This window comes from Pteropus vampyrus, unplaced genomic scaffold (assembly GCF_000151845.1).
Source record: "Pteropus vampyrus isolate Shadow unplaced genomic scaffold, Pvam_2.0 Scaffold135, whole genome shotgun sequence".
NCBI classification, from domain to species: domain Eukaryota; kingdom Metazoa; phylum Chordata; class Mammalia; order Chiroptera; family Pteropodidae; genus Pteropus; species Pteropus vampyrus.
In genome coordinates, this window is record NW_011888916.1 from 3,655,486 (window position 1) to 3,681,446 (window position 25,961).

Genomic DNA, 25,961 nt, shown 5'->3' on the forward strand with positions numbered 1-25,961 from the left:
CCTGGATCTCTCTTTTAAGCCTCTCAACAACCCTTTGAAGCAGGTACTACTGTTAACTCCTTTTGTAGATAAAAAATAGCAGTGACTTTGATAGGTTAACTCACCCAAAGTCACCTAACTAGTGAGAAGCCAGGCCGGGGGCATCTAACTCTGATATTAATCACAAGGCTATTTCAGTGTCATTGTTACAGACGGAAAAAACTGAAGCTCCCAGAGGACAGATGACTTACTTAAAGTCACAGAGTGACTTTACCAGTCATTCATTCAAACATCTACGCAGAGCTTCCTATGCATCAGGGGAAGCCTGAGCAGAGCTTCCTATGCATCAGGGGAAGCCTGAGCCAAGGCCATTGGGACTCCTCTTTTGGACCATTCCACAGTCTCCTCCCTGGTTTGCCCACCTCCAGGCCCCTCTCATCCATACTGCATCCAGAGCGGTCCTTCTGAGATCTAAGCACAGTTAAAAACCTTGCAAAGCTTCAATGCCCTGGGAAACACTATGTCATAGAAGGCCCATCACAACTGGCCCCAACCTATTTTCCAAACAGTTGTCTCACACCATCCTTGATGCCCTATTTATCCCAGCAGCATCGGGCTTCTCCCTGGCCCCAAGCACTGCGCACTTTCCCCAGGGTGGCTCTGCGTACACTCTCTGCTCCTCTGTTTACAATGCCCTTAGACCTTTCGTCTGTCCTGTCAAAGTCTGACTCTTCAAGGAGCAACTTTGGAAAATCTTTCCTGGCTCCCAGGTACTTGCTAGCACCTAGCACGCTGTAGGGCTCTAGTGCAACAGGATTCCACTCTCCTTGTTTCATGAGTAGTCTGTGAGCATCATCAGACTGTGAGCATCTCAAAAACAATAAAAAAGATGATGGAATACGCCGACGGTTACTATGGATAGGGACTATTATTACCTAATTTATTATCTCATTACTATTCTCATACTTATTCTCATTACTTTTATCATCTCATTTATTATCTCATTTCCCAAGAGGCACAGAGAGATAGAGGAGCCTGCCCAGGTTTGCACACCTTGGAAAGGACTGAGCTGGAGCTGACCGTGTCTATCTCATACTGAGGCCACATGCCAACTGCTGTGTCACCGCTGTCTCCCAGAGTGATGATTACTACATGTTCCCTCTAGTGAACCGAAGAGCAGCGGTGCCAGTCCCGGAAGCCTCCTACGCCCTGCTTTTGTTCTCTGTCCTCATCTGCCAGGCTGGCTTCCTGGGTAGGACCTTGCCGCCCAGCCGTGAACCCAGTCACATCTCCCCAGTCACATGTTCCTAACACACAAACACAGACAGCAACAAGACCCAAGCTTGCTCTTCTGTGTGCCAACAAGGGACAGAGGTGGCATGTGGGAATAAAGATAGACAGGCTTCAGTCAGAGAGAAAATAAAGTGAGCAGTGTGGGCGGGAGCCTGGGGGGCCATGGTGGTCCGGGAATTTGGAGGGGGAAAATGCCCATAATGGCATATTTTCCAGCAGTGAAAAACATTTAGACCCACTTTAAAAATGTAATTCTCACCACAGCTATTCCTGGACGCCTGCCCAGAAGAGCAATCGGGGCATATGAATGACACTCCCTGCCCACACTTACCCACTCCTGGCTGTCTCTCTTGGTCCCAAACATCTTGTTCTCAGTGTACCTCCTCTCTGCTCATTGTGGCCCCTCAGCCACAGAGAATGACACAGAAGAACAGGACCTCTGAGACTCTCCTTGCTCATCCCTCATCCTAACGCAGAAAGGGGAAGGGACTTAACCAAGGTCCCAGGACCTCGATGGTAGAGCCAAAATGCACACCTAGGTCTTCAGGTTAGAATCCCTCAGAGCTTCCGCCAGCCACATTGTGTCTCAGCACCCTCCCCAGCCCACATGACCTCCTCCAAACACACATACACGCATGCATGCACACCTACACACACACGTGCACATAGAAATATGTCTGTAAGCACAAACACACATTTACACACATGCAGATATCTGTGCACATACATAAACACAGGTAACACACACACGCATGCGTGTGCAGCCCAGTGCAAAAAAAAAGCTAAATTACTACATTAAGAGCCAGGAACTCTGAGTTCCTGGCTCTTAACCTGGTCACTGACTAGCTGTGTGAACCTGGCCATGTCATTTCAAAGTTTGGTCCATTCATTTAGAAACCGGGCTAATAATCCTTGCCTACCTCTCAGGGCTGTCATGAGACTGAAAGAAGGCATGAGAAGGTGCTAATGAACTGCGTGACCTGCCTTCATCTCTTGAGTGGCTGAGCTGTGGCAGCTCTGCAGCCCAGCTATTTGGATTTGAGTCCCTTTTCTGCTTGCACCAGCTGTGTGACTCTGGGTAAGTCACTCACCTCTCCATGTCTCTGTTTCCTCATCTACAAAATAGAGATAATCATAGAACCTGCCTGCTGGGTTTTAATGTGAGGATTAAATGAATCCACAGTTGTGAAGTTCTTAGAACAATGCCTGGAATTTGATGTGTTCAATAAATGTTAGTCAATAGCATACCATTGTCGCATTAACACTTACTAACTTTGTTTTGCAACACAGAGAACTCAGAAAATGTTTGTCCAATGAGTGAATAAACACTGTCATGGGAGGAGAGTGATGCAGTCAGATTTATTTCCGCCCGGTGTTGGAGAACTGCTCAGAAATGACTTCTTCTAGCCCCTTTTGTTCTCAATCCCCTGACTCATCGGGGATGCCAGGAGCTCCTGGTATGCCATTCATGTTGTCACGTTCTCCACCTCCAGGAGAGCACAAGCCTCTTGCTCTCCTAGAGAATAAGCAGAGCAGTTTCTGGGCTCATCAGCCCAGAGTACTTAAGCCCTTAAGACAGCAGGGCCAGGGCTGAGAGCCGATGGGGAGGGGCGAAGGGCCTCGAACAGGAGGAGGCAGTGTCTCCATAGCTTGGGTGTTCATACATTTTCAGAGTCCTGCTCCAGAAACTGGCAAGCAATACTCCAAGAAGCTATCATATCAGGCACTGTGTCCTTCCTCTCCATGAATAAATGGGCTGGACTGCAGCCTAACAGCTTCAATGACACTCTCCAGAAGGACATCTGTTGCCACCCACCGAGTGCCCTCCACAATAGAAGAGCCAGCAGAAATCTACCAGATTCCAGGCTTGGATCAAAGTAACAATGACTATGACAACAATAATAATGTTGAGGATAATAATTCCTAACACTTATTGCATATTTACTAGGTGCTAGACAGGCGCTTCTTTAAGCTCCCTATCCCTATTAACTTACTTGATGCTATAAAAACCTAGAAGATAGTTACTGTTATTATACCCATTTTATAGAGGAAGAAATAGAAGTAGAGGAGGTTGAGGAACTTGCCCAAGACTGCAAGGCTAGTAGGGGGCAGAGCTGGGATTTAAACTAGCCTGGCTACTTGTGAGCACATACTCCTTACTTTCTATGCCCAAGCATTCACTGACTGGTCATTTCTAAACAGTTTAGAGGTTTTTTTTTAATTGGGTTTTTGTTTTCCTTTTTGAAAGCCTGAATGCAAAAGCACTTGACCTCAAAAGAAGAGCAGAGGCTCTGGAGCCAGGGGGCCGTGCGTTCAAAACCCAATCATTTGGTGGTTCTGAGTCTTTAGGAAAGTTTCTTCCTCTCTCTGAGTCTTGGTTTTCCCGTCAAAAACACAAGGCTAGTACTGGCTGCCCTAAAATGGAGTTCTGAAGGTTCAGTGAGGACATGGATACAAAATCTCTACATTAGGACACTGACATATGACCACATTTAATAAATGTTAGTTTTCTTCCCCCACTTTTGGCAAGCAATTTCAAATACGTGTGCAAGATACCTGTGTTCCCCCACTGGTAAACTGTAAAATGTAATTAATATCAAGTTATAAAGTGTTTAATGAGCATCTACTTTCTGTTATTATAAGTCAAGATCGTGAACACTCAGCCTTCATAAAGAAAGGTGGGGAGAGGAAAAAGTATAGATAATCTCGAACAAAAAATATATCCAAATTCTTTTCTACTGGTTCTAGACCTTATTGCACAACCTTAGTATCGGAGTCTGATTCTCTGTGTTTGTTGAAACTGAGGCCCAAAGGAAGACAGGGTCACATAACAAGCGATTGGCAGAGCCTCCCAGGCTAGCACTTAGGTCTCCTGACTCCAGTCTGGTGTGGTGCCACCCTATGAGGCATGAAAATTTGTGTCCTGTGTCTCAGGAAAAAAATAATACAATGTAGAAGTTTTCACCATCTCTCTCTTTCCCACTTGTATATAAGATGTATTAACACACACACGCGTGCGCACACACACACACACACACACACACACACACAGAACATAACAGAGGGAAACATCAGCTCCAATCCGTGAGCTAGGTCATTAAAGAGAATTTACTGGAAACCAACCATGTGCATTTACCATGCACCTACTGCCTGCCAGGTGGAATGCTTCTTGCTTTACAGCCATTATCTGTTCTAATCAATCCCGAGAATAGTCATGTGAGGGTCACTCAGACAGTCAGTAATTTCTGCACCGTAATATATGCTATACACTGTCGTGAGCAGTCACCAAGCCAAGTGCTATCACCTGAGACTTGTAGAAGGCCTGAAAATAGGAAGCTACCTAGTAAATAAGAAATGACATTGCAAGACCCATGGATACATGAGCCCAGGAATGGAGGGGCCACGGGACTTGGAATTTGTGTGTGTGTGTTGAGTGGGTGGGTGGTGGTGGGGACAAAGGTAGATAAGTTAGATCCAGCTGGGTGCAGTGGGAAGATAGCAACCTTGACATTGAACTGTGGATGGTAGGCACTGTGAATAATGAGTCTGTTGAACAAATGAATGAATAAATGCATGAATTAAGAACCAGTAGAGGAAAAAGTAAAAACCAACAGGAGAAAAAGGAATAACCAATGAGAAGTCCTTCTGGAAGCACAAGCCAAGACAGAGTCAGATGTGCAAGCAATTTGCTGGGGGTAACGCTTGTGAAAGGTCAAAGGGACAGGGAGCAGAGCAGGGAAAGCTTTCAGACTGCGAGGAACGGCCATGACTACCACAGTCAGAGATGCGACGAGCAGACTGATTTGGGAACACTAAGTAGGCAGAATGCATCTGTGTCCTAGGGCGACTCCCCAGGAGGGAGCATCTCAGGGGAGCCTTGGAGGTTGAGAAGATAGGAAAAAGGGGGCTGAACTTCTTAGAATAGGGAACACACCCACAAAGGCACTGAGGTGTGATGAGCCTGACTTGGGGAGCAAAGACAAAGTAGTTCAGTGTTCCTAGAGCTTAGAAAGAGCTGGGGAAGTCCGGCTGCGTGGAGAACAGTTTGAGGATGGACTGTGGGTTATATGATGGATTCGGACCTCACAGTGCAGGCAGCGGGGAGCCTGTGAAAGGAGGGGCTCTGTGTGCATTTCTGTTTTAGACCCGTGGGACAGCATGTGCAAGGGGCAAAGGCAGGTAGGCAGAGAGAGCAATGAGGAGGCTGTTGCCACGTTCCAGGGAGATGACAAGCCTCCAGAGTAAGATTTGGATGGGCCAGGGATGTAGCAGTAGCTCTGACACTGGTCTGAGAAAAAGAGGGTTCAGGAAGGGACCTGTAGGACATTTCCACCAGGGTTTTACCAGGTCCATCAAATTTTTGCATACCACTTACCTACTCTAGGTTACTTTACTAACCTGCTCACGGTTTTCTTTTTTTATTATTAAGACACATTTTACACACAGTAAAATGCATCCTTTCTATAGTTCTGTGAGTTTCGATAAACACATACAGTCATATAACCACCCAAACTGAGATATAAAACTGTTCTGACACCCTAAAGTACTGCCCTGTGTCCCTTTGTAGTAAACCCATCCCCTACCCCCCGATGTTTTCAGTATCACTAGTTTTGCCTTTTCCAGAATGCCATATAAATGAATCATACAGTATGTGGCCTTTTGAGTCTAACTTCTTTCACTTAGCATAATGCACTCGAGGTTCGTCCATGTCATTGTCTGTATCAGTAGTTTTTTCCTTTTCATTGCTGGGCAGTGTTCCACCATACAGACATACTCCAGTTTGTCAGTTTCCCAATTCTGGGGACATGTGGGTCATTTCTAGTGTTGGGTGGTTACAAATAAAGCCACTATAAACAGTTTTGTACCGTTTCTGTGTGAACATAGGCTTTTACTTCACTTGGGTAAATACCTAGAAGTGGGATTTCCAGGTACAGTAAGTGTATACTTAACTTCGTAAGAAACTGCCAAACTGTTTTACAGAGTGGTGGTTGCATTTTGCATTCCCAGCTGCACTGTATGAGTAGCAGCTTCTCCATTATCTCGCTAACACTTGGTATTGTCCGTTTTAATTGTAGTAATTCTATAATTCTAGTAAGTATGTAGCAGCATCTCATTGTAGTTTTAACTTATATTTTCTTAATGACTGAAGATGTGAAACATTTTTTCATGTGCTTATTTGACATCCATATATCTTATTTTGAGAAAGTTCAAATCTTATGCTCATTTTAAAAGTTCGTTTTTCTACTATTGAGTTTTGAGAGTTCTTTATATGTGTGGATGCAAGTCCTTTATCAGAAAGGTGATTTACCTTATTTCTGATCTTAGGAGAGAAGTATTCAATTTCACCATTATGTTAGAATGTTAGTTATAGGTTTTTGGAGATGTCCTTTATCAAATCAAGCAAGTTCTCTTCTAATCCTAGTTTCCTGAGAGTTTTTTTTTTTTTTTTAAATATCATGAACAGTGTTGAATTTTGTCAAAGGCTTTTTCTATATTGAAATGATCATGTGGGTTTTTCTCTTTAGTCTGTTGGTATAGTAAATTTCACTAATTGATTTTTTTAAAACATTAGAACAGCCTTGTATTCCCAGGATAACCGCCCTCGCCCCCCACCACCAAGTTGGTTGTGATTAATTATTCTTTTTATATATTGCTGGATCTGATTGGCTAATATTTTGTTGAGGATTTTTGCTCTGATCCATGTTCATAACACAGGGCCGCTATATTTGTCTATATAGTTTTTCTTGTGATGTCTCTTCTGGTTTGGGGATCAGGGTAATGCTGACCTCATACGGTTGGGAAGTGAGTTCCCTCCTCTCAGAGCTTTATATTGTCCCCTTTTACTACTCTTTGTAGTCTCTTCCAACTATGTTATCAGTTTTGCTAATTCAATTGACTTCAGAGACACGACAGTCCAAGGGGCTGCAAAAAGATGAATGAGACTAGGTTTCTTCCATAAGGAGGTAAAGGGAATAATAATAATAGATACCATTTAGGTAAAATCATAATAGATACTTGCTCTTTTCCATGCATTTTGCTAATATTAGGATCAAACCTTATCGCAATCATGTTATAACAATTTGAAAGATTTTAAGGATGAAAAGGTTGAGGCTTAAGAGAGTTAAGTAACCTGCCTAAAATCACACAATGCCTATGAGGCAGAGGTGGGGTTTGAACCCGAGTTCAAATCTTATGTTCTTCCTATCTTATTTTGTCATCTCTCCTAATATTTCTCAGCACCTACTAAGTTCCAGCTACTTTGAATGCTTTAGGCCTAGTATTCTGCTCAGTGTTGATCACTGCAACTTTATGAGGCATATGTTAATTTCCCTGTGTTAACAGTGAGGAAATTAAGATTCAGAAAGGCCAGAGGCCTCACTCAAGGTCAGTCAGTGGTGTTAGACACCAAAGACCCACAGTGACGGGGCACAGGAGGTAATGAGCATAATAACATAATTAACTCATTCATATATAACCTGTATACAAAGCAGCTTTGTAGAGTGCTACAATCAAGGCATAAATGAAGGGGGTTAAAGCAGGGTGAGGGCATTCATCGTGACTTGGGCATTCCTGGAAATTGTGCAGGAAAGCAGGGAACAGTGAAACCAGACGACAGTGCTGGGGGAGTCAGGGAGTGAATTGAGTTAAAAATCTGGGCAAACTACAAAGGGTGGACACGGCCCATGGAGCAAATGAAAGCCAAGACAAGCAGGGCATGTAGCTGGATTTTCCAGTGTCACGATGCTGATGCTGAACAGGGCTGACAGGCACTAAAACAGGAATAGCTCACATCTGTGCAGCCCTTTCCTTTCCAGCACATTATCTTCTTGATCCTCACAAGCACCCCCCGGGTTGTTTGTTATCTGAATGTTAGAGGTGAAGAAACCAGACTTAGCCAGGTGCAGGGCTTGCTGGTGACTCCACTCAGTCTACCAGAAACCCCAGGACGAAACAGATTCCTGATCCAGGATTCTGCCAGGGGCAGAAAGGTAGGGACAGAGCAGACCAGATAGCATGAATCTGAAGTCTTATAAGCACCTGAAAAGGCTCTGGAGCTTTGGTGACATGGGCTCTAACAATTGAGGCAATCAAAATCCTGGAATTTGAGGGCCATGGGCTTTGTAATCTTGAGGTCAAAAGTTCTCAAATCCTGATGACACAGGCTCTACAATTGTGGGGTCAAAGACTATGAAATAGTGGGGATGGGTTTTGGGAGAGAAGGGATAAAGGTGCTGTTATTCTAAGAGCATCACCTGAGGGTAGCAGAGAGACCAGCTAAAGGCTCATAAGCAAAATGGTGTCCTAAAAGATAAAAGAGGGCAAGTCCAACATCAAACTTTCAAGTCTATCACCCCAGCTATTGTCGTTCCAGCCAACCTGTGGTCCCTTGAGTTCCTGGTGGTAAATACACCTCCCAGTCCATTAACGTTTCACCTCCTAATGCCCCTGACCCAGGGGGCAAGGACACTGGAGTGGAGCAAAGAGGATGGTCTTCAGATTTAAGATCCAAGTGTGCAGACCCTCCTTGCTTCTCTCCACTCCTTGGATTTAAAGAACAGGACAATATATGTATTTTCAGGAGGGTGACAGAGAGGAAGACCAGCTCAAAGATCTCACCCCAAATTCTTTTCTTGATACTTGGCTTGTTGGGAAGAGGAATGCAAAATCTTTACTCCTCCAGAAAGTTCCAGGGCCCTCCCAAGTGACAGAATAAGATGGCCTTTCTCCTTCCCCTTCTTTCTGACATCTTAATCTCTATATTTATCTCTTGAAATTCCAAGATGTTTCTCTTCTCAGTTTCTTATACTCCCCATTTCTCTGCCTAAATCACCTCTTCTTACTGGCCCCACCCACCTCCAGCCTCTTCACCCCTCTTCCCACCCCTGAGACTCTCTCCTCTGTCCATAGGTCTCCAGCTCCCATGACCTGGCTAAGCACTTGATGTGTATTTTTTCAATATATCCTCATAACAAATCTATGAGACCAGCATACAACCAATAACAGTAAGAACACTGAGGCTTAGGGTGGTTACGTGACTAATATAAGGATACATGGGTTATAAATGTTAGAGCTGAGTTGGAATAATAATTGTACTAATACTAATAATAATAGTAAAAATAGCTAATAAATAATAATACTAATAACAGTAATTGTAGATAATACTAACATAGTGCTTACTGTGTGCCAGGCATTATTCTTAGAGCTTTTTATATTTTAATTTATTTATTCCTCAAAACAATACTCGGGGACTGTGCTATTATTATTTCCATTTTACAGATGAGAAAACCAAGGCACAGAGAGCTAAGGAAATTGTCCAGCTAAGGTCTGGCAGCCTATTAGACTCTTAAGCCTGGTCACCAAACTTCTCACTCAATTCTGCTGGCCTCTCCCCATCAGTCTATCCTATGACTATATCTTTCTCGGCAATATCTCTTCAGATCTGTGTCTCCAAGGTCTCAGAGACTTACCAAAGGAAACAATAAAATATTCTGAGAAAAAGTTCCTGAAAATCAAGACAGAACATTTTGGATTTCATTCATTCATTCATTCATCCATTCATCCACCCATTCAACCATTCAAAAAACATACATATTCACCAAGCTCTTAGAATGGGCTGGGCAAGAAGCTTACATCCTAGTGGGGGAGATAGAAATACAACACATAAGCATATAAGTACTATGATTTTAGGTGCTGATAAATGATATAAAGAAAAGGAGAGAAAGGTAAGGAGGTAAGAAGCATGGGCGGGAAGAGACCATTTAAATCAAGTGGCCCTGTTATTGGTCAAGGACCAACCACGCCAACCTCAGGAGAGAACTCCAGGTAGATAAGCTGCAAATGCAAAGGCCCTGAGACAGAACTGAGTTTGGTGAACTGAAGAAACAGGAACAATAGAATGAGACTGGAGAGGAGAAAGCAAAGGGAGATGTATTTGGTAAAGTTGGAGAGGCAGACAGGGAGCAGATCACTAGGGGTCAGTTTATGACTCTGATTCTATTCTGCATGTGACGAGTCTCCAGCCATATTACAAGAGGAATAAAAAGAGAAGGCTGTAGATAAGCAGGCAGAGAACACTGAGGTTGCCTGCAGAGGATGCCTTGGCCACTCTCAGCCTCTGCTGACCCACTGACCTTTGCCTCTACCCAGAGTAGTAGAAAGACAGGCCCCTAAATCTCAGTCACCAATTTCTCACTTTGTGAACTTGACAAGTCACTCGCTCTCTTAGAGCTTCCATTTATCTACTTGCAAAATGGCCAAGGAAACTCAGCCGTCTGTGGTGGGATAGACACAGCGGCTCACTTGAGACCTGAACCTTGAGACTCACTCCAAGAGGGAAGAGGGCTTCACTTCTATGGGCACAGTGCCTGGCACAGAGCAGGCCCTTAACACACTTCTATGGACTCAGGCTCTAAACAGAGAGATCTGGGAGGTCATAGGGGTGTGGCAGCCCTCCCCCCTGATCCTGCAGGGCCTGATAGGCCAGGCTGGACAGAGCAGCCAAGGCATCTCCTTCTCTTCCTTTCCAGCAGCCAAGTCAAGCGGGCAGCGGCAGGCCCATGGACCATGGGCAGACAAGCAGGCGGGCAGGCGGGGGCGAGCCGGCGGGCACAGGGAGAAAGAAGGGCATTGTCTGCCGAAACCCAACCGAGGGGCCAGGGCCACAATGCAGGGGATTCTTTCAGGAGAAACAGACATGCCTTTCTTTCCAGCAACTGCTGCTAAAACAGCCCATTGGATTTGATTCTCTCCTATTTCACCCCAAACAAATGATAAATAAATAAACCTTGGTGAGCTCAGCGTGCCGGAGCCAGGACCCTGGGCCCATAGCAGACTGGACACGTCTTCCCTGGGTGAGCGGGCTCCACTGCCAGGTGGGCTTGCCTGCATGCTTGCTGCCAGGAGTGTGGGTGAGTCTGAAGGAGCGGCCAGGCTCCAGGCCATGTGGCCAGAGAAAGTCGCTCCAGATGTGGGGTGGACCTGACCAGGCTTTACTGTCCTCAAACCAGAGGGGACAAGTGGTAGAGAGGATGGGGAAACACAACAGAGGAGGAGATAAGGTCTGGCTGTAGGAAAGCACGCTGGCAGCCCTGGAGGGCACTGAGTCAGAAAAGGTCCCAGCATCTCCTGACCCCTCAAGTTTGTTTGGAAGTTGAGTCTGGAGTGATTTCAGAGTCACCCTGCATAGTCCTCCCAAATGCTCAGTGAGGTGACAGAGCAGTGGTGTTTCATTCTCCCCACTTTATAAACTGGGCAGTGAGTCCCAGAAGTGACAATGCTTTGCTCAAGGTTACAAGGCAAGGTGATTGATCACAGAATGCCAGAAGTCCCTTCCAATGTCCTTGCTCTACAGGGGGTCAAACTAAGGCATGAAGCAGTAAAGGACGCTGCCTGATGCCTTGCCATAGAAGCCAGATCTTCTGACACTCTGACTCAAACACTCAGCATCTTCAGTGACTGAACCACTCCTACTGAAAGAGTCTTCTCTTGACTCAGAGATTCCTTCCCAGTGTTCAAGGCCCATCAGAGAAGCGAGCTACGGCCTCATCTGAAGGTGCCAGACATTGTGCTATGTGTCACTGTAAGGCACTCTTCAGTCTAGGGCCCCCGCTATGTCATATTCCCATCTGGCCCCTGGTTTTATGCTTTTTTGGGGCTCCTGCCCTGATTTTCTTTCTAGTTGTTCTAACCTTCTCCTCTATGGAGGCCCCAGGCATACCTACCTCCTCCTCCAAGAAGCCTCCCTAACTCACTCCCACCTCCACTCATTTAGCCTTCCTTATAGCCTCTGCTCCCCATACTGACAGCTGGGCTCTACTGCGATGTAAAGACATCCAGCGGCCTTTAGGTAGGGGTGCAGAGGGCAGCCAAGCCTACACTCATCCCACATCAGGAACATGCCAGGCTGCTTCAGGCCTCTGGTCCCACCTACTGGCTGTTATTCTCTGTATCTAAGGCACTTCTCTTTTTTTAATTCAAATTTCTCCTCCTCTTCAACTTTTTCTCCGACACCCAAAGCCCTTGAGCACACCCCTCCATCTCGGCACCCAACACCCACTCGGAAACTGACATGTGCATGCCTGTCACTCCCACTACAGGGTGAGTCCCTCAAGGGCGGAACACAGTGCAGAGAGCAGAGCCATCCCCACGCTTTTGCAAACTGTACCTATCTCCACTCATTCAGTATTTGCCAGGCTCCGAATAAGCAGGAAGAATTATCCTGTTACATAACTGCTCTCCCTGTGACTTGTCTCTTTCCTGGGTACATCATGACCTCTCCAAGGGCAAGTCCGGTCTTTCTCTTCTGGGCCTTTTTTACCGTCAGCTCCCACAGGAGGCCGGGGTCTCCTCTCACAGCCTCATTCTGCTGTGAAATAAGAGGGACTCTGCCTGGACCGCATCCCCTGCCCCAGGTTCCAACTCAATCCACAGGCAACTCAGGGTCAGGGGAATGTTTGCTTTGTTTTAATTTTCTTAGCTCCTGACAGTGCATGATTGAAAAATGTCACAGAGACATTTTTCAAAAATGTCACACCCCTAGGAAAATGGGACAAGAAGAGCCAGCCAGGCATGTAGAACTTGTCCCATTGCAGATGAAGCACAGAGGGGCCTGGACCAACTCTGAGGAAGAACCAGCGGCTTTTTGAAAAAAAACCAGGACAGCCGAAAATTAAACACATACGTACGTGCAAAGGCCTAATTCCTCCCTTGGAGCTTTGGAGAGACACTTTCATAGCTTTTCATGACATCATGTCAAATGTTTCCAGGATCCCAGACAGAGTTTGGCCCTAAACACTGTGTATTCAAGTCAAACGGTCCTTTGCTCTTAGAATCATAGGGCTCAACAGGACACAGGACACTCTCTCTCACTCTCTACCTTCCTGAATTCTCATTCTTCTCGCTTCTCAGACAAAAGAAAACCTCTCCTCAGGGCCGTGGGATGGCCAGGCGTCAGATATCCAGTGCAGCTCTGAGCTTAGGAGAGAATCAGTCTTAGTGACACACAAGAAACCCACAATTGGGCAACGTGTAACCTCCAAGCTCTGTGACCTTGAGCCAGTCTCTTCACCTTTTTGAGTGCCTAACGTTCTTAAATAAAATGAAGACAATTAATCAGCATATGAATTAGTATCCCAAGGTTGCTCTGTGTATCTGTGAGATAAAATGCTGAGTGTGATAATATACAGCTTCATGCCTGGCTTCAGAGGCGCTAAGGAAATGTGAGCTTCCTCCTCCCTTACCCAGCATGTGGTTGGTGGCTGAGGAGGGGAACCCAGATCTCACGCCAGTACTCTTTCCAGTAACTGGCTCAGCTTCCTCATGGGTGTTCAAATGACTTCAGAGACCAGATACTCTGAACTCCATTCTCCCTGAGTGGCCATCAGCTTCCCTTCTTCTAACAGTTCTCATTTTAGAGATGACTATGATTCATTCAAACAAGCATTTTCCCAGGGCCTACTATGTGCCCAGTTATAGGAGAGGTTCAGGTCACTGCCTCAAAGGGTTGCAGAAACAGGAAACACCAAGTTACGAGGAAAGGCGGATGAAGGTCACAGCTGATCAAATTGGGGCATAGGTGGAGAGTAGGTGATGGGCAACTTGGAGAAGAGTGAGTGATTCCTGGAAGCTGGAACCGTGGGACATGTCTTCTCGGTTGCACTTCTTCCCCTACTGCCATCACCACAGGCTGCAGCCTCAAAGGCCCTGGCTGAGCACCCAAGTGTCTTTTTTAAGCCTCTGTTTGCTCCATCTTCCTTTTCACAAAAACTCTCCTCAGTCAGCTGACAGCAGTTAAGTGGTCCTGTACTGAGGGCTGTCCAGGGCTGTGGCACCACAGAGGGAATAGACCCACAAAGCTCACAGTCTGGTGGGAGACCCTCGGTGATTGCAGTATCATCTGACAAGTACTGTGGAGAATGTGGAGGAGGCGGGTAGGGTTGAGAGGAGAGAATAACTAATATGGGGCTTGGGGCAGGGAGCTGCCCAGTTTTCCAGAGGAGATAATACTTGAACTGACACTTGCCAAAGGTTATGGGCTTGAGCTGGGGTGCTTGTGTGTATATGCCTGCATGTGTGTCTATGTTGCGTGAATGTGCATACATGTGTGCGTGTTGGGGGCATGAATTTTAGCAGAGGGCCGGCCTGGGCGAAGCTACAGAAGCTCTCGAAGGCTGGGCACAGAGGGGAGCTGACTCCCCTGTCTGCCTCCCATGTCTCTGGCTACTATGACCCTGGCCTCCTGAGGCTGCTACATTTCCTCTCCCTCCTCTTGGCCCCAAGGATGACTTGTCTTAATTTCTGTTATTGGTCTCTCTTTCTTTCTGTGCTCCATCTCTTCCCCGCCTATGGCTTCACCTCCCCTCCTCATGGCCACCCTCAGCAGGGCCCCACCCCATACGCATGTCTCCTGCATCCATTCAGCCGCTAGGCCCTAGGGCTTCTTCCTTCATGATATTCCTCCCGGCTCACCTCTCCTCGCTGTTCCTCCTGCCTCCACCTAGGCCTTTGCATTTACCAGGCTGTGGATTACAACAATTACGGAATTGTTCCTATTGCCTCTAGTTCTTTCTTTCCCCAAACTCCTGCTCTTTCTACCTCCCCACCTGAGTCCTGCCTCTCCTTTACGGTATAGGCGATATGCCGCCCTTTGAGTCTCTATTTAACAGTCTACTCAAAAAATGGCCAGTGGCTCTGCATCCTAGTTTGACTTTCAAGGCTCTGTTGTCCTGGCCTCTCTCCTTGGGCTTCCCCTCTACACACACAGACCATCATCCCTTTGTTCCAGGCATACAACTTTATTCATATCTCTGGATCTCATGCATAATCCCAACTGACTCTTCACTTGATTCTCTCCCTCTGCCTGGAATGTCATCTGAATCCTGACCATCCTCCCAGGCCCCATCTCAAGGGCTCCATGAAGCCCTCCCACCCAACTCATCAGCCTCTGATGTCTCCAGGCCCCCTCTCCACCTTCCTCCCATTCAGGATATGGGTCACTGTTGACTCTGCTCCTGTGGGCCTCAAGCTAGGCCCCACCAGGCCAAGGGTCCACGGACCAATAACATCAGTAGCAGGGACTTGTGGTCTGGCTGCCATTGACCTAATTTCAGTTGTGCATGCAAAGAACTCTGGGCAACTTGTATCTATTAGGCTTCTGCCTCAGCATCCCTATTAGGTAACCTAATAAATCTTTGCATACTTAGGCTCTGGATCACTCTACCTGATCTTGACAGTTTCCTGGATGCTGACTGGTTAACTCCCCACCATTCAGTAAGAATATGTATGAGAGAGGGAGAGAAGAAGTGTGTGTGTGTGTGTGTGTGTGTGTGTGTATGTGTGTGTGTGTGTAGGTGTTTGTGGCTCAGAACCAGGAGGAAACTGCTGGCCACCCAATTTCATCTATGACCTCCTGTCTCTATTACCATAGAAACCCTCCCACCAGATAAGACCTGAATACTACAGAGAGCTTCAGCTTCAGAAATTCAGCTCAAACTAACCAGTGCCCACAGATCAATCTTCTTCAGCTCCCCCTCTTCCCAGTTCTTCACCCCTCTAGAAACTAAGCTGTCCTACATTTCCCTGGACACTCAGATCCTGAAATCTGCCCTCTTCCCATAATAACAATACCACATGAAGAATACCTAAAACTTAATTAGTACTTACTGTGTATCAGGCACTGTTCTAACTTTACATATATTGATTCATTTAGGCCTCATAGCAACCTTTGCAGTAGGTTCTGTTATACCTCCACTGTACAGGTGAGAAGACTGAAGCATCGCTACTAAGTGGTGACATCAGCACATGAACCTAAGCACTCTAGCTTCAGAGTATGTGCTCTTTCCTTCTCTGTTTCTCCCCATATCCCGTTACACCCAGTAGGGCCACAGTACATACTGGTGCAGTCTGACTCCTGCTTAGAACAGGCCATGCATCCGGCGTGGGGATGCATGTACTCACGGGTGTCTGCTTCTATGTCACACCAAGGCACCGTGCAGGTGGGCCTGCTGCCCAACTGTGAAACAAGGTAAACCTGGCTGCTGATTTACCTATAGTTGGAGCTAAATTTCTATAATTCTGGTATCCATTTATTCATTCAACAAATATTGATTATACGTCCGCCACTGCTAGGTACTAGCTGTGTCTGTCCCAGGGCAGTTGAGCATAAACTGACTTAAACATCCCTATGTATTTATCTGATAGACCCATTCTCAAACAGAGATGAGCAGGTTCCCGAGAGCAGGGACCACCTCACAGACAGGCATCTAGCAATATGCATTCACTGGATGTTCAAGATGTGCTTGTCGAAGACAGTGATAAACACTAGGTTTGACTTGGTTGTCCTTTACTTCCTCTGACCTCAGGTAACAGGTGGTAAACAGACCAGAAGGCTGGAGACCAGAACCCACCCCTCTTGACTCCCCACTGCCTAGAGCTGCCTTTGGGGAAAAAGGGACATTATCTCCCCACTAAAGCCCTTCAGAGAAAAAGAGCAGACTATTCCTTTAAAGAAGGGCAGGAAGAGCTGTGAGAGCAACTCCAATTCATCTCAAATGTGGGAAAACTTCTGAAAGTCAGAGGAATGAAAAAGGTAAGTCAAGAAAAAAAGTTGGCATTTAGCAGTGGAGATAAACCGAGCTGATAACCAGCCTTTGAACACTTGGGTTATTTATTTATTTGCTTCTAGTTCTTGTGCGGCTGTTAATTCTAGCTCAAATTCCCCAGTGCCCTGCTCGCATGTGTGGCACATTCTGTACCCATCTGGCAGCAAGACAGACACCTCCCCTGGCAACTGTGCTCTGAAGTTTCAAACGCACTTACATGTTTGTGTCCCAACAACACCACCACAGAAAAGAACACCCGGAGTTTACTGCGCTGACTCTCTCTGGTGGGGCTGCTAGTTAACAATGTCTTGTCTGCAGTAGGAGCTCAACAAACATCTGAGGAAGTGAACTTGGGCTAGGCCCAAAGCTGGACTCATTGAGACACTTTGTGAAGCAAAAATGGAGGAGGGATAGTCAGGGACGGGGGCTGTGGTAACCAAGAGGCTGCCATCTGAGGTCCCCTTTGCAAGATGAAGATAATTTGTTCTGGAGATTATTTTTTTTTCGCATTCCCTCTGCTTAAACAAACCCTGCCAAAAAGAACTCCTGCTCTGATTGTCCATGGAAAGGTTCCCTGGAATGTTGGACTGAGTCTCTGGAATGTATGGATTTAACGAGCCAATTTGGAAATTAACGGAGATGAAAAGGGAGCAGTCTGGTTACATTACACACAGAATCACTACCTGAGTGAGCGCAGCGGGGTGAAGGTAACTTGGAGCTCTCGTGAGTGGGTTTAGCACTTTCCAGACCCAAAGCCTTGGCCTCCCTGCAATTTTAGGGCTGGAAAAGTCGGCAAAGATTGTCCATAGTCTTGTCGAGGGAAGGACGCAATCTTCATTATAAATTCTGAAACAGCGAAAACACGGTTCCCGAACATTTTACAAAAACCTTCTCAACCAAGGCCTGTTGAATGTCATGGTTTGAAATATTTTCCCCTACTAAACACACTGCATCCCTGTCCCAAATGATTTTGTCAGAATGCCAGTCCAGGCTTCTGATCAAGAAAGAGATAATAGAGTTTGAGCCATGGATATTGATGTATTTGGGGGCTAAAAACATTTGAGTTATCTTTGCAGTTTGCTTCCAATAAATATAATAGTCCTTTAGTTGCTTGTTTGTTTAATATTGAACAGCTTTGGGATTTAGACTAGTACCTTCTACATGGCCAGGGAACTTGGGGCCCAGGCTAGGACTGGTCACGTCATCTGGCTTATTTAATGTTGCAGAAAAAGTGATGGGTGCACAGGGAAGGAAGACAATGCACCCATCAGATATGCAAGGTCAGTGGCTCCTTGGAGGCCCTGCCCCGCAACATGGGCAGACACCATTTCTCCTCATTCCAGTGTTCTACCTAACTCTTTGGAGCCTCTTCCCTCCATTCAGGGCACTGAGCCATCTGACTCAGTCTTCAGAGAATAAGTCTTTTTTGTTTTGAGATGTAGTCAGGGACTGTAAGCACTGCACACGATCCTTCTTCCATAGCCTTTGATTTTTCTTCCAGGACTTGATCAAGTGGGTTCAACTTAAGCATCAAGGCCAGGTTGTGGTTTCAACCCAAAGTCCCTGGGGAGAGGGGGATGCCCCTGTCAGGCGGGGTAATAGAAAGGGTTCCAATAAGGGCACAAGTCAGACTTTCCTGGGAGCTTGGGGGCTGCAAGTCTACAAACTTACAGGAATATCTGGCTGGGTCCAGGACCAGGTTACAGATCCAAACTTGCAATTAAGCATCCCCCTCCTTGCAAAAAATCCCCTTTGGGGCCAGACAGTCTAGTGAACTCCTGTGGATGTTGGGGCAGAGAAGAGGCCAGCCAAGATGCACCCTGGTTCACCCCGGTAACATCAGACTGCCCCTCTCTCCCATTTCCTGAGGATGGCTTGAGTCAGCATGAGTCCTTCCCACTTCTAACCACTGAGCATTTAAGATCACAAAGATCTGGGGTACTCAAAAAAGGCAGCTCCTGAGCCATGAAGAACAGAGCAAAGAAAGAAGAATTCACCCCTCTTTGCCCTCCCTATCCAACCAAGAAGATGATTTTACAGGCAGAAACTTCTCACTGTTTACAAAGGGGGAAGGAATTCAAACAAATAAAGAGCCCAAGTCACAGTCAGCATCACAGCCACGCGAAGCGATATGTGTTGCTTGAACAACTGTTTGGTGTGGTTTACAAAAAGGCCTATTAAACAGCAGGGAGGTGGCAGGCTTGTGCATTTTGACATCTGGAAGCACCAGCCAGACCATGGGAACACAGGAGCCTGCTTCTCAACATGGACCCATGTAGTCCAGAGCCTGCCACATGACTTCTGGAAGGCGGTGGCCCATGCCTGTCTGTATTTATGGCCTTACATACAACTGGGCTCCTGACTTGCTTGACTGTCATCTGACACCAAAGGAAACATCACCCATTTCTAGTTGCCTAAGATGAAGGGCCCACCTTAGGAGCCAGGGAGGGACGCATGTACACTCGGCTCCAATGTTAATGACAAAAAGAGGTGCTTCCTAGACTGCTTGATGACCATGACAGAAACCTCAGAGATTGAGACCTGCCTGGGAAGAGGGCTGCTGTCTTAACAAAATATCATAGACCAGGGTCTTGAACAACAGAAATATGTTTTCTAACAGATCTGGAGGCTGGAATTCCGAGATCAGTGTGCTAGCAAGGTCGGATTCTGATAAGGCCTCTCCTCTTGGCTTGCAGATGGCCACCTTCTGGCTGTGTCCTCACATGGCAGAGAGAGAGCCAGCGCAAGCTCTCTGGTGTCTGTCTCCTCTTGTAAAGACACTAATCCCATCACGAGGGCCTTACCTTCATGACCTCATCTAAACCTAATCACCTCCAAAAGGTCTCTTCTCCAAACACCATCACATTGGAGGTTAAGAATTTTCAACATATGAATTTTGGGAGGACAGCTGCTAACCTGAATTACTGGATGCAGCAGATATACAGATTTATATTTCGATAACATAGCTTTGCCCAATCTTAACAGATTTTAAAAATCAATCAGGTCAATACTTCCTATATATACAGTTTAGTATACATCATTATACTTTATTAAAGTTGAAAAAAAATTTTTAATGTAAACACAAAGTCAATCACTCAAGGATGTTTAAATCCCCTTAACCATGTGCTTGAATGAGCAATTACCTGGCCTTCCTCAGAACAGCTCCTGTCATGGGAAGCCACAGGCCCCCAAGGTAGCCATTCCACCACTAGACTTCTCTGACTGTTGGCAAATTCTTCCTCTACTGAGCTGAAATCAGCCTCCTGGAAGCTTTTATCCACGAACTTGGGCCATAAAGAACACATTGGGTCCCGGTGCCGAGAGAGAGCCTTTAAGAAAACAGAATTAACTGAATTATCACCCCCACCCCACCACAGCTCATGAGTAGATGTGAATAAACTTGGACACACACACACACACACACACACACACACACACACACACACACACACACACGAGCATACTTCATGTATCCAGAAGTCCCATATCTAGTAACATCCCATGTCTAGAACACCTGTTCTAACAACTAAATTCACACCACACTGCATTTGACTACTAGAACAATGCCTCAGCATCTTCATCGGAAATTATTTAGTTTAGCTTTGGGCTCCCTTTCAATAAATATAGTTCTTTGGCTTCCTAGTTCACAAAAGATTAAAAGCAGCCAATACATTGCAAAGGATGCTAGCTCCAGTAAGAAGTCAAAACCTTCAGCCTGACTCTGATGGGAGCGATAGAGAAATTGTCATCAAGACTCTCAGAAACTAGAGAATGACAGCAGCCTAGGGTCATCCAGAGAAAAGGCAACCACTATTACACACCTCCCAAGTGATGTCTAGGGCCACTGGGGATGACCCTGAGTCTCTAAGAAAAAGGCAAACCGACTGAAGTGGATGATGTTGTGTGTGACAACCATACTTTTAAAAGCTTCCCATTCAAAGTGGTTATGTCAGCTAACATCATGATACCTAAGGATTATGATCTAGATAACTTATCAACTAGATAATTCATTTTTGGTGGAAGAGTTCACTTTAAATCGATGTTGCCTAAATGAGGTGTCGCTGTGCGTTATCTCACAGTGTACAAGGTGGTTTTCAAGGGCAAACGATACCGATGATTAAAATGCGTGGTGCAGCGATGGGCATGTGGTGGGTACCACCCTGGCTGACTTATTCCCATGGTTACCAGGACAAGGCAAGACAGTATTGCCTAGTAGAAATACTTACATTACCTGCTTTCACAGCGATAAGAACTGTTGAAATTAGCATATTAATATTTGATTCAAAACAAGTAACATCCCTGCTTTGTGATAACTAGGCATTCATAACCCAGATGCACATTTTTTCATGAATATTTATTTTTAATTCTATTTGGCTCAGTAAATCCTTTTCCTAGAGAGCCCAGGAAGGTAAACTGTAAGCTGCTCCTATGACAATAATTGTGATTTTACTCCCTCCACCACCTGAGCCCCCAAGCCCTCAAGCAAGTTGCCAAAAGGGCAAGACCTTGGGCGTGAATGGCCACAAAGGGACAAAAACTCTTAGTCATCTGGGTAGCTGGAGGAAGTACAGCTAATGCCAAACAATGGTTAATTCAAAGTCATTCATCGTGGGTTCAGAAACACAGGATCATACCCAGGTGTGCACATGTATATGTGCACACACACACACACACACACTCATGTGCAAGAACACACACAAACTCATAAATACACACACTCCAAGATAACCCCTTGGAATCACCTCCACTGCTCAACATACATGAGCCCCAAGGGCAGAAGCACCAGGAAGAGTTAAGGGTCATACGCTGCTCTGACTACATTAGACAAGATTGTCTCTGGGGGGCGGGGTGGGGGTACTTCAAAGCCTCTTATCCAGTTTTACTCCTATTTTCATAGCACACATTACCTTCCAGCCTGCTATTTGATTTACTTAGATTTATTATTTGCTACCTGTCTGTCCCTAGTAGAATGTAAGATGTACGAGGGCCCAGAACATTGTTTTGTTTTGGAGTTGCAATCTCAGAACCCAGGGTACTCCCCACACAGACCAAGTGCTCAGTAGTAATTTGTCAAATGAATGATAAATCAATGGGTGGCTGATCCTGCCACCTGAAGAAAGATATCGGCCCTAACAAGCACTTGGCACAGATGTGCCACCAGCAGTTTCCTGTGTCCATCGTGAATTCATCAGAGCCCTGTATCCCAGTAAGTCCAATGGAGCCTCAGAATCACTCTCAACCCATGATTTCCGGGTATCTGTTGGGGAGTGGTGGTGATGTCTCCCAACCTGGAGCTGGGAGACAAACACTCACTGGGTCACACAAACAGGATCTCCATGATGCAGTCCATACCAGACAGGGCCTGGACCTCCTTTCAGAGACTTAGTCAGTAGTGACTTGCTCAAAGTCACAGAGCCGGAAAGGGACGGACTTAGGATTTGAACATAGGCTTCTCAGTGGCCACTTTACTGACAAGGAAATAGGCTGAGAGAGGTCCAAGATTTGCCAAAAATAACACTTTAGGGATTTATGAATTACTGAACTAGGGACTCCTCTAAGCAAGGGACTGCTTCTCAGTCATCACTGTCTCTCTGTCACCCAGCCCAGAGCCTGGCCCAAAGCAGATGAATGAGTGAAGATATGAACACAAAGCCTAAAAACTAGACAGCCTGGTGTGAAAGGAAAGGTCAAATATAATTGGAATTCACAAACCTAGTAGCCCCTGCAGAACCAGCCATGGCCATCGCGGGAGAACAAGCGACACTGTCCAGGTCCCAGGTGAAGCCAGTGGAGATGACGTGCACCCCCACTGCATCCTCATGACCAAGAGAGAGGAGCATGCCCTCCCTGGAGGCAGCCCCCTTCCAGTGGCTTGCCTTCCACCTCTTCCTCTTTCACATTTAAGCCCTTCCTCCTCCTTTAGGCCTGACCCCTTTCCAAAAATGTATGGGGAAGGATCCTACAGACCCCTCCTGAGGCTCTGTCCAGCCCTGTCCCAGAATCAAGTGCTAGCCCATTTTAAGACCTCGACAAACACTGGTGAAGGAATGAAGGGTAAATAGTTGAATTAGCAGAGACTTCTATTTTCATAGTCCTCATTATCAAACCCGTGGACGATCTTGTGATACACAAGTACAACAAATATTTATTAAGTGCCTATGGTATAAGGGGCACGGGGCTAGGCTCTGGGGTATAATGGGTAGCAACATAATAGCAGCTTTCCAGCAGGTCCTTTGACCTTAGTCTTCTCTCCTCTCATGTTAACCATTCTGCATTTATTTTCAAATTTGCCCTTCTGTAGGTCATTTGGATCTCATCCTTCCAGGCTCACCAACTTTCAGTGCCTCCCACTACCTATTGAAAAATGATCAAATTCCTCACACTGACATTCAAGACCTTCTGAGACTGAGCTGAAACCTATGTTCCCAGCCTCATCTCCTGTCTCTCACTCCCGCTTTCCCTATATTACAGATGTTCTGGGCCAGCCCCTGCCTGAGATGCCCCCCTTCTCATCCATACTGGTCAGCTACTGCTGTGGTACAAACCACTGAGGCTTTGTGGCTCAAAGCAATAATCACTTATTTTCACTGTGGGTCAGCTGAGGGTTGGCTGATCTGGGTTGGGTAGGTTTAAGCTATGTGTTCATCTGGTCTTGGCCCTTCACTGTGGGTTGGGCTCAGGTCTGCTGTGTTCATTCTGGGACCCAGGTCAAAAGGGCAGCTGCTATATGGAGGCATCTCTTCTTGTGGTGGTGGCAGAGGCACAAGAGGGTGAGCCCTATTAAGCAACACATTAAGGTTCTGCTCCATTCATGTCTGCTAATGTCTCATTGGCCAAAGCATGTCACATGACAGAGCCCAAAGTCCAGAAGCCAGGAAGTACACTTTGCCCAACATGAAGCCAAAGCAATTCACATGGCCAAACCCTACCTCACTGCAGGCTCCGGGAAAGGACGGAGTGAATATTTTTGAACAATGATCTAATCTAATACTTCATCTCTGCCTAATGAAATTGGATAATATAGTAAAAGAAATCAGGTATTGGAAATGGAAGGACTGGGTTTGTATCATAGTTACACATCCTACTTTCTGAGGGCCTCCAGCTCTGTATACTCCCCAAATACTTCACTCGTTCAATACATATTCATTAAGAACCTGCTATGTGTAGGAATACCATGGCAGACCCCTGAGCTGGATTGGTGAATAAATCAGGCATAGCCCTGTTCTCCTGGTAGTATGATAAAGCCCTTAACCCTTGGAGTGCCAGCTTTCTCACCCACGAAGTGGAGAGAAACAGCCTTACAGTGCATGAGGAAACCACAGGAGTCAGCCTGCATTCAGTTATAAGTGGAGAAAGGCCTCTACCAAACACCATTTCTTCTCTGATGCCCAGGCCAGTGAATCCTGCTGGAAGTGATCTCTCACCAATCTAAATCCTTAAAATAGTTAATTACCATGTAAGTTAAAGGCTCATTTGATCAATGAGAATTTATTGAGGTCCATCTTGTGCCAAGTAGATCTGCCTGGCCCCAAGTTCCTGCCTCCCAGACACACGTTCTAATGGGGGAGACAGGCGCTTTCTTCCAGCATTCCCTGACAGCCCTCAGCCCAGCACCATGCCCATTGTAGGTACTAGATACCTACTGCTGACCAAGACTCCGGAACCTCCTCAATCGCTTTTCTCATTCTTTCCTGGAAATGGCCTCAATGACTGAGATTTCCACCGAAGCCTTCCCATTCACCCAGAAAGAAAAATGCAGTTAATCAAAGCAATCTGGACTTTTCTTTCCATTCCCACCAACCTTCTACCCCCACCCCAGAGTGAAACCTCCCTAACTAATTAAATGTTATAATAAGGATTTAGTATATTTACCTTGTCAAAGATTGTGCTTTTGTGGTATCTCATGGAACACAAACAGATTAAAGAGCCAACAGTGAGATGGACTATCAGCAGAGACCGATGAAGAAATAAAACAACAAAATCTCCAAATAAAAAAGGCCCTCTTAGTCTCAGTCAATAACCTCTAATCACACACAGAGTCACGCATCTGACTAATGGTGACTTTTCGCCAAAAGAATGTTCGTTAAGTTATAAAAATAATATCTTTAGCAGTATCATTATATTACAATAAATTAAATACTGGCTAGAAATTCAAAAGTCTTTCTTCAGGATCTAGTTCCTTCCAGTTTTCTTAGACACTGGTTATACTCAGCGGTGGTTCCCCACGGCCCGTAGGAGACAATGACCTCGTCATCCTTGCGCTGGACGCCCTCTAGGCAGTGGTATTGACCTACTTTCCAATCACTCACTCATCCAACAAACAGTTTTTGAGCACCTGTTCTATCTAACCTTATGCTGGTCCCATAATTTTACCTTTCCAACACTTTCTCCTTCTAATTTCCTAACAGAAACCCTGGCCACATGGCCCAGTACCCTCAATGCCCTTCAAATTTATAGCTCTGTTTCCATCACCTCTGGGAAGCCCTTCCCAATGCCTCCAGGCATCCCTGGGGACACGAGTTCTCTCTCCTGTGGCCAACTGTGCATGTATGAACAAAAGACCCTCACTCTGTCCCCTACCCACCTAGACAGGGATCACAGCTCATGCCTAAGACATTACACGGGAGGTGGTGTTGAATAAATACCTGCTGACTGCCTTTATTGGAGACATTACGCAAATCGATAAATGCTTAATTGATGGCAGCTGAGACAGGAAAAAATTAATTCCTATTGGCTGGGCACTGCTAGAAGCAGGAAGGTATCATCTCAGTGCCTGACAGAGCATCAGGTGGCCCAGGCTTCTGGATAACTGGCATACTCTTCACATCCATATTGCTTGCCATGGACATCTGCCATTTGCATCTCATACTTCAATACTGTGAACTGCCTGAGAAGGTGGCATTTGAGTCAACAAACAGAACACTATTCCAATCCCTCCAGGTATGCGATGCATTCCAAAGGGGCTACTAAGAATGGTGCCGAAAAAACGGGTTCTGATGAGCCTCCCCTAATTTCATTTAGTGACACCATCACGGACAAAAATGCACAAGCGTTGCACCAGTTCCTTGATCTCCCCACAAGCAACTCATC

General features: G+C 46.0%; 1 protein-coding gene across 8 annotated transcripts in view; it reads right to left on the minus strand.

The window, feature by feature from the left end:
* Positions 1 to 25,961, minus strand: part of TRABD2B (TraB domain containing 2B) — a 204,055-nt gene that overhangs the window by 155,315 nt on the left and 22,779 nt on the right. Inside the window, exons 3-4 of one of the 8 annotated variants that reach the window (XM_023535039.1) lie at positions 20,015 to 20,200; positions 9,493 to 17,717 (exon numbers count right to left, since the gene is read on the minus strand). The exons of 6 other annotated variants lie outside the window; for them this stretch is intronic. In XM_023535039.1, coding sequence (XP_023390807.1) covers positions 17,709 to 17,717; positions 20,015 to 20,200 — 195 coding nt within the window. In that variant the 3' untranslated portion in view covers positions 9,493 to 17,708. Of the gene's footprint in view, positions 1 to 9,492; positions 17,718 to 19,892; positions 20,201 to 25,961 lie in introns of those variants that run through there. One more of the 8 variants, XM_023535038.1, reaches the window with a different exon arrangement.